A 10,061-nucleotide genomic window follows, 5' to 3' on the forward strand; every position below is an offset into this window, starting at 1 on the left:
CAGTTGAATCAGTGTGAAGTTTCCAGCAGAGTGACAACATGGCGACTGAAGCAAAAGGTGAGTTCAGTCTTGACAACATTCCATACAATTACGATAAATACCCTTTTATTAAAGACAAAACGTCAATTAATCATTGTTCTGTATTCTTACAGTGTCAGAAGATCTCCAACCTGTGAAGAGGAGCAGCAGCAATGAATGGATGCCACCTAACAGTGAGTTTAACTGACCTCAGTCATAAATATTCTTCTGTTTATTATAATCTGATGAATTGTTTTTTTTTATATTTGCAAGCTCACTGCTAAATGTTCAAGTTTGAAGATAACAGCTGACACATTCACTCTAGTCCACCTTTAAAAAGCCGTGACTTCCTCGTTGGTTATGAATCTAGTTTCATTGTTTTCATTTTCATTCAAGTCTTGAATTTGAAGAGTCATTTTTGACCAATTCAGTTTTTCTTCTCAGTGTCTGAGCTGAAGGTTGTTCTGCTGGGGAACAGCTGGTCTGAGAGGAGTTCAGTGGGGAACTTCATACTGAAAGTGACTGCATTCAACACTGAGGAAGAACCAGATCACTGTCTGAGAGTCAGTGGACGGATGAAAGAGAAAGAAATAGTTCTGATCAACACTCCAGATCTGCTGCTCCCCAACATCTCTGAAGACAAACTAAGAGAACATGTAGAAAACTGTGAGAGACTCTCTGATCCTGGACCTCATGTGTTCCTGCTGGTTCTACAGCCTGAAGACTTCACTGAGGAACTCAAAGAGAAGCTCTGCAGAGTCCTGAAACTCTTCAGTGATCAATCATTTGATCATTCATTGATACTGATATCAACACCCAGAGAGGAGAGTTCAGCTTTCATGGAGAAAGACCAGCCCTTAAAAGACATGATCAGAATGAGTAGATACAGATATCTGAAGCAGAAGAACCTTGAACATCCAGAACTTTTAACACGTTTGTGTCAAACTGTAAAAGAGAACAATGAACATCTGAGGTGTGATGTATTTGAGGATGAGGGTTTGATCATGACACCAAAGTCTGACCAAATGAAACCATCTTTAAACCTGGTTCTGTGTGGGAGGACAGGATCAGGGAAGACCTCAGCAGCCAAGGCCATTTTAGGTCAGACAGAGCTTCATTCAGTCTCCAACTCATCAGAGTGTGTTAAACATCAGGGAGAGGTGTGTGGACGTTGGGTTTCTCTGGTGGAGCTGCCTGCCTTGTGTGGAAAACCTCAGGAGGCAGTGATGGAGGAATCTCTCAGGTGTATCTCCCTCTGTGATCCTGAGGGCGTCCATGTCTTCATCCTGGTCCTACCTGTGGGTCCCCTCACTGATGAAGACAAGAAAGAGTTACAGACCATCCAGAACACATTCAGCTCTGCAGTCAATGACTTCACCTTCATTCTGTTCACTGTGGAGTCAGATCCTAAAGCTCCAGCTGTTGTTAAGTATCTTAAAAAAGATAACGGCATCCAGGAGCTCTGTCAGAGCTGTGGAGGAAGATATGTTGTTCTCAACATCAAGGACCAGCAGCAGATCCCAGAGCTGTTGGATTCTGTGGATAAGGTGATGGTTGAAGGATCCAGATGCTTCACAATGAAGATGTTCATCAAGGCTCAGATGGAGAAAGTTTCAAGACTTGAAGCTGAACTGCAGGATGTGAAACAGAAGACAGAGGTGGGAGATGAGCTTAGGATTGTCTTGATTGGGAAGGCTGGCAGCGGGAAGAGTTCAACAGCAAACATCATTTTGGGCAAAAAGCTTTTCAAACCCCGAATCCTCCCGAAGCCACCGATGAAGTCTTGTCAGAAAGCAACAGGAGACATTGATGGACGACCTGTCGTTGTGGTCAACACGCCCGGCTTGTTTGACTCGAATCTGTCTGATGAAGAAACTCAACAAGAGTTTAAAAAAAGCATCAGCATGTTGTCTCCTGGACCTCATGTGATCTTACTGGTGCTGCAGATCGGCCACTTTTCACAAGAGGAAAAAGACTCTGTGGAGCTGATCAAGAGATATTTTGGTAAGAAGTCTGAAGGATTCATCATCATTATATTCACCAGCGGAGATGCACTGGAAGACCAGTCATTTGAGAGTTATATCAAAGACTGTGATGACTTTGTCAAAGAACTCATGAAGGACTGTGGAGGGAGATACCAGGTCTTCAATAACAAAGATGACACAAACCGCACACAAGTCAGAGAGCTGATGAACAACATCGATACCATGGTGAAGGAAAATGGCGGCTGCTACAACACTGAGATGTTAGACAACACAGAGGGATACACACAAATACAAGTGGAGAGGATTTTGAAAGAGAAGGATGACGAGATGAAGAGAAGAGATGAGGACCTCCGGAGAAAACATGAGGAAGATTTAAAATCACTGAAAAGCAAATTCAAAGAAGAAGAGAGAAAGCTGAAGGCAAAACATCTAGAGGACGTCAACAAGGAGCGTGAGGTGAGGAAGAAAGAACGGGAGGAAGAGGAGAGGAAACGGAAAAAACAAGAGGAAACCCAGCGACAGGAAGGGAAAAGAAAACTGGAAGCTACTGTGAAAATAGTTCAGTCAGAAAGAGAGCAAAAGGAAAATGCTGTAGATAAACTGGAGCAGCTCAGAAAAGAGATGAAGAGAGAACGAGAGGCCTGGGATAAAGAAAGAAAGGACACCTGGGAACGAATACGTCAGGAGGACAAACGGAGCCTGGAGGAGGAGAAAAAGAGCTTCATGAAGCTCCAAGAAGAGTTCCATCAAAAGACAAAATTGACTTATGGTTTAGGTGTGCTGCTGTTGGTTCTATTGTTTCTGTTATGTTTGATCTTTCTGAGGTAGACAGACACACTACAGACAGCACAGCGACCAAACAACACACATGAATAGATTAACAACTTGCTAGGCTGATAGAAGAAGCAGGTTTACATTTATGGACTTTACAGATGGATGTCTTCATGTTTTTAGTTTGCCCCAATGGCTGGAAGTGATTCAACACTTTAAAATTCCATGGCTGGATTTTAAAATCATGCAGGATACAGACCCATTAAAAACAGTTGGTCTATTATCTAATTCTGTTTTGAGCTTAAGTTTTGGGATGCACCGATATCATCAGTATCGATCGATGTTCATCTTCTTCAGTGAGCCCTGTGATGATGAGGAAGTCGAGGACATTTAGCAGTAAGCCACTCTGACTTAACCAACCTTTTTTTAAATGGATTTCCAGCACTATAAACCCCTCACAGTAGCTTTACTGCTCGATTTTGTCAGTGACAATTTGTCTGGAAAAAACAAAGATATCTTGCAGTCTGTCACCCAAACAGCTGAGGCAACAAGGAGCTCTCCATCCTCCCGGAGGCTTTCTGCCGCTACTAGTCCACTAGTAAACAGCAGATGGTCTTTTGGAGGGAGGAGAAAAAAAAATGGAAAAAGTTAAAATAGTTCTCTTAAAATACATATGCAGCCGTTAATATGGTCGGCCCGCCCAAGTTAAGTCTATATGTGGAAACACTGCTTATGCTGCTTATCGCCTTTACATTTATATTTAATTATATTTTCATTTGTTGGGCTTGAGTAGGCAGCAACTTAAAGGGCTTTTGAAGTGTTTTTTTCTAATGTTTTTTTTAAGAAATCTTATTCATGCAAAATGTTGTTTTAGTAAAGGTTGTTTCATAAATTGATATGATTGAATTTTGGCTCATTTAAAGATTGTAATGCTGAATGAGCATAAAACAGATCAGTTTGTTGTTTTGTATTAAGATATCTCTTTTGCTGGAAACAATGGGTAATAAATAACAGCAAAAACAAAGTCACAACAACAAAGACATGGGTGTCGGCTTAATTGATATTTTGAACATCGACCCAGAGTTTCACAATCAGAGCATCACTACTGAAGAGCAGTGTTCAGAAAACTACTTTTAAATGTAACCAATTACTCATTACTTAATAATTGAAACAGTTTGTACATATTTACTCATAACTCTACAGCAGAAATACTTACATTACATGTTTAATTACTCTGCTCTGCTCCAATAAAGCCTCCACAAGAATAGTCATCTGAACAGTGTGAAGACTTTGTTAAACAACTGATGAATGACTGAAGGGAGATACCAGGTCTTCAAAACTCAAAGAGGCAGAGGAGGTCATGAGAAATTATTCAAAATGGAAAGAGGAGAGCAAGAACAGATAGAGGCCTGTAAATAAACATAGAAAGGACATAAACAATATACAAAAAGGTATCCTGAATGAATGTAATGTATGGAGATAAACGGTAATTCTGTGACTAACTTGTGCAGCACAACATTGAAAGAAAAAAAAATGTACCTTGTTAGACAAACTATCAATATTTCCCTGTTTGCTTCTGTGTGCATTTATAACATGTTCTGTTTAAGCATGCTCCATCTACCATGATTCTGACATTTACCATTTTTAAAATAAATATGTCTGTATTATCTATCTGTATTCAGTAAATCCTCTTAAAACTGATCTGACTTTGTGTTTTTATTGTATTAATGAATATTGTACGACAGGAAAGGTTTGAATTTTCTCACGTCTGTCATAATACAATATTTGGAGGACAAAATCTACTGTTCTTGTTTGTGGCAAAATGTTTTCTTAAAATACAGTGGAGACAAATCTAAGGATTGATCAGTCTCAGTCAGTCGCATCGTCTTCCAGAGTTAGGGAAAAGTGTTGAAAGGAAAGACCACTTAAGAACGTTATTAGAGGTTAACATCAGACCAGAAATCAGCAAACCAAGAGCTAAGATTCTTTAAGAAAAAACCTGTTATGAGACAGAATGAATTATGTTATGTGGTGTTCTGTGCTTTAATGAAAAAAAGGCCTGTTTCGACTTAGATGTATTTAAAGTGAATGACAACAACTTGGGTTTGACAAATAAACAAGAACACCTTAACCTATCAGGCAATATAACTCATAAAATAGTATTCATACATAATAAATCCCACCAGGTGACTACTGCACAAAATAACTATTACATTTCCAATAAACAAATACAGAAACCACAGCATGTAAATGTACCTCACTGCTGAGATTAAATGACTTTGAGCCATTTCTACTTACAATAAACAACTTTTCAATTCATTATTTGAGGTGGCATTTTGCTCATAAATACAGTATTTGATCATCCAGATTATAATGAAATGTCCCAATGTGTAAATGTGAAGTAATTATTTGAGATATTCAATTTTTTTGTAATGTTCAAATCCTTTTAATGCATTCAATAATGACTCATAGCTTTAGTTCAGGCAGAGCTCTGAAGTTGTGCTCTCATAGGCTGACTGGGATCAGCTGTTTGCAGAATGCCTCTTCAACCATTGGTTCATTCACCGCTCTGAGCTCAGTGACGTCCAATCATAATCATGCAGGAGTATGACGTGGATATGATAACCAGACAGTTGTGTCTTTATGTGGTCATATTTTAAGGACTCTGACTACCAGCAGAGGGAGACTTTATCTCCTAAACACTGTTTGGTAAAAACATTCAGTGATACAGTAGTAGATTGTTTTGTTGACAGCTGTGTCACAACCTCCATTCTTTTGGAAATTTTTATTTATTAGAAATTTAAATTGTTAAAATGTTTTCCTCGGTGGGTTTAGTCTAACTTTACTTAAACATGTCATGTGTCTGAACTTTGTCATATTGTTCATTGTTCTGCCATTAAAAACAAGTCTTTGGTGGAAAGATTTTCCCATTTCATAAGATTCATCTAAACTCTAAAGACTTTCTTGGCAATTTTTTAACAAAAAAATGTAAAATACATTTATTTCACTGCTACTTCAACCTACTATGAGTGAGTGCTTAAAGCTGCCAGACAAGTTCAAACTGATTCAGATGAAGAACGACACGACCATATCTGCTTTCAGGTTTATACATATTCTTATAAAAACAGTGTGTGTGATGAGTCATCCTTATTTTAGGATTCATGACAGTTTTGATCCCTGCAATACAAAGTGTATCATGAAGTTCCACCACAGACAGTTGTTGACCTGTTACTGAAATAACAAACCTGCTATCAATCTGTTGCGTAATACTCTTGATATAAACCTTGTTCCCTAACCTCTGTGCTGTTAAATCACCTTCATATCAATCATCTTTTATGACAGTCAAAGAACCATTACGTGATTTTTTTTTTTTCTTTTTGAAAATGTGACACATTTAAAAAAAGTTTTTTATTTTTGCAACTTTGGCCCCTTTCAGCACTTTAACGGAAAACCAGTCAGTTTTAAAGCAGCATTCAACATTCACTTCACTGAGGACAGTCTGTACGCACAGTGGGGTTTACCTTCCTGTTACCTACTTCTGTGACACCAAGTTTAACTGTTTATGATAAAAGTTCAACAATCATAAAGTTCAACATCATTCTCATCACGTTCATTAAGTTTAATTTCCACCACAGAGGTGACTTACTTTCAATAGGAATGTTATTAGTGCAGCTGGACATGCATACTAGCTTCATAATGATTGTTTGGGGAAAAAAGTCAGACATGTTATATATTCAAAGAGCAGTTCTTTGTAGCACCAGGGAGAAGAGAATGTAGCAGCAGATGAAGACAACTGTTGATGATCTTGGAGGTAAATTTGAACAAGATCTGCTCATTAGTTCAGATCAGGTGCGTAGTTGTAACTCACCAGCGTTGGTAAATTCTAGCAAACCCTGTGTATGCGTCTTACTACAATCAACAAGAAATCTTTACATATGAATGGTTGCTTGGATGATTGCTAGTACACAGTACTGACTTCAGTGTACACGTACAGTACTTGGTAAATAAATACAGAGGGAGACTTTATCCCACTAAACCCTGTTTGCTACTTCTTTACTTCTACTGCAAATTTCCCCCTGTGGGACTAATAAAGGATTATCTTATCTTATCTTCTACTTATTACAAGTGAGTGCTTAAAGCTGCCAGACAAGTTCAAACTGATTCAGATGAAGAACGAGACGACCATATCTGCTTTCAGGTTTATACATATTCTAATAAAAACAGTGTGAGATGAACTAAAACTGAAGAGCAGTCGGCCTTATTTCAGAACTCATGACAGTAACAGAATGACTAAAGGAGTTTAGATTACAGAGGGAAAGTAGAGAAGGTTTTGATCTCTGCAATACAAAGTTTATTGTTATGAAGACTTTGACCTGTTACTAAAATATAAAAACCTGGTATCAATCTGTTGCGTAATACTCTTAATATAAAACAGTCATAAAAATCTTTTATGACCGGGGCATCGTTTTGGAATTTAAAGAAAAGGACGAGTACCAAACATCAAAGAGTTATTATTTTCCCCAAACATTACGTGATTCTTTTTTTAAGCTTTTTGAAAATCACGTTGACATCCACTGATTTATGATGTACATTTAAAAAAAGGGTTTTATTTGAGTTGCATTTAGTCTTTGGTTTTCCTTTAAAGTGCTGAAAGGGGCCAGAACAAATCCATGTGAGGAACAACAAGATGTCACCTACTTTAAGTCCATGAAATCAGGACAGTTTACAGCAGGAGACAAGGTCTCAAATGAGGATAACATCATGTTTAATGGCCTTCAGGTCCAACGTGAAAGTAGACGTTATCTGCAGTCGAGTGGGCAGATGGAAATGATTTACCAGACTTTGACCTGTTATTATTATAATAAACCTGCTATCAATCTGTTGTTCTGTTTTAGCTTTTAACCAGAACAGTGGAAATGTTTGTCATCATTACTGATTTATTTTAGTGATGTGATGTAATGTGATGTCTATCAGTCAGTTTTCTTTTTTTGTAGCTGAGGAGGATGATGATGATGATGATGATGATGATGAGGAGGAGGAGGAGGAGGAGGAGGAGGATGATGATGATGATGATGATGATGATGATGAGGAGGAGGAGGAGGAGGATGAGGATGAGGAGGAGGAGGAGGAGGAGGAGGATGATGATGATGATGATGATGATGATGATGGTCAGCTGCACCATCTTCATCACCACATGTGTCCATCAGTCATTAGAGCTCGGACCACACTGCCCACCGCGCTGTCAGTAACTAACAGTCTGACTGTCTGAGAGTAAAACACCTTAAAGCAGCATTCACAGCGCGTTAGCCCTCATTCACTTCACTGAGGACAGTCTGTACGCACAGTGGTTTCACTGTTCATGATAAAAGTTCAACTATCAGAAAAGTTTAACAATCAATAAAGTTCCACATCATTCTCATCACATGTATTTCTCACAGGTTAATTATTAAGTTTAATTTCCACCACAGAGGTGACTTACTTTCAATAGGAATGTTATTAGTGCAGCTGGACATGCATACTCTTATTTATAAAGAACTCTTCTGCAAGTTTCAGTTCTGGTCAAATGACCAACTAGCTTTTTGATTTAATTTTTCCTTATAAATGACAGTATCTCCTGTGCGGCTGTGGTACATGAGGTAGAGCGCTTGTCCCGTAACCACAAGGTTGGTGGTTCAAACCCCTCTACCAGCAACATGCTGAGGTGTCTTTGAGCAAGACACCTAACCCCAAGTTGCTCCCCGGGTGCTTCATTGCAGCCCACTGCTCCTCCGGGATGGGTTAAATGCAGAGAAATAAATTCCCATTGTGGGACTAATAAAGGCTTAATTATTATTATTATTATTATTATAGGATTGAGAATTTGGACAATAGTGTACTCCAATACTGCAATTGCTAGTGATCATATTGATTGTTTGGGAAAAAATGTCGGACATGTTATATATTCAAAGAGCAGTTCTTTGTAGCACCAGGGAGAAGAGAATGTAGCAGCAGATGAAGACAACTGTTGATGATCTTGGAGGTAAATTTGAACAAGATCTGCTCATTAGTTCAGATCAGGTGCGTAGTTGTAACTCACCAGCGTTGGTAAATTCTAGCAAACCCTGTGTATACGTCTTACTACAATCAACAAGAAATCTTTACATATAAATGGTTGCTAGTAAATAAAGCTGATTCTGGAAATAAAGTGGCACTGTTCCTAAATTTCTCCAAACATATATTTGGCATTTCTGTTAACCCTCCTGTTATGTTGCAGGTTGTCCGTACTTTTCAGTATGAAACTTCTTCTACTTGCCTTAATTAGTGTTATCAATGCTAAAAAATGGTTCATATCATGTATTTGCAACACCATATTTCATCCCAATCTAACACACTCTCTTTCTCACTTCCTCACCTGTGCGACAGATACAGATACTATTATGGCTTTGACGGGAACCTTTTATTTTCCCACAGGAGAACTCCGCCCACACTCAGCAGGTGAGGGGTGAAACATACAAAAGGGTTGCTTGGGGGTCCTACCAACATTACACTCTGCAGCTACATACAGTACAGCAGCTTACTGTAAGACAACATGAGCAACAGAAACTAAAGGATGACAGCCCTGGAGCCTCTGAACACATCCTTGATCATGAAGTGAAATAGAGGAGGATGTGTCTGAAGATAAGGACCATCGTGAGGTCAATTCAGATTATGATGATACTGATTATGAACCATCAGATGAGGAAATTGATATTCCTATTCTTCCAAGCAAGACATTAATGTCAACAAATGGTTAAATACAGTGGTCATCCTCACCCAAAACATGTCAGTAAAGTCTGTCTGCCAAAAACATTATAAACAGTGCCAGGCCCCACCAGGAGGGCAGGGACTCAAAAAAACAGATCGAGACGAGCACAACATGTGCAACATATGCAAAATGTATTTCCACAAAGCACACCGTGATGACATGTCACTCGTGTGCTGCGTAGACACAGATACACAGACATACACACACACACACACACACACACACACACACACACACACACACACACACACACACACACACACACACACACACACACACACCGCGCTCATTGTGCTCATCTCTTGTTCATTTTTGTAAATTTATGTTTCTTAACACTATAAATAAACATAAATAGAGTTTACTTTCAATTAAAATCCTTATGACTTGATTTTAAGTGAGCAGGTCAATATGACCGTGACCAGAAGAGGTGTCTCATCTCTATTTATCAACATCATCCCAATGAATCGCCACCTTATCGTGGTGGAGGGGTTTGTGAGCCCCAG

General features: G+C 38.8%; 1 protein-coding gene across 1 annotated transcript; it reads left to right on the plus strand.

Annotated features, from left to right (window-relative positions):
- Positions 1 to 38: 38 nt before the first annotated feature.
- Positions 39 to 2,831, plus strand: LOC129100883 (GTPase IMAP family member 8-like). The gene is made up of 3 exons (XM_054610423.1): positions 39 to 57; positions 153 to 212; positions 463 to 2,831. Exons 1-3 carry the CDS (start codon positions 39 to 41, stop codon positions 2,829 to 2,831), a joined length of 2,448 nt encoding a protein of 815 aa, XP_054466398.1.
- Positions 2,832 to 10,061: the final 7,230 nt, after the last annotated feature.

The sequence above is a fragment of the Anoplopoma fimbria genome, chromosome 13 (assembly GCF_027596085.1).
Source record: "Anoplopoma fimbria isolate UVic2021 breed Golden Eagle Sablefish chromosome 13, Afim_UVic_2022, whole genome shotgun sequence".
Lineage (NCBI taxonomy): Eukaryota > Metazoa > Chordata > Actinopteri > Perciformes > Anoplopomatidae > Anoplopoma > Anoplopoma fimbria.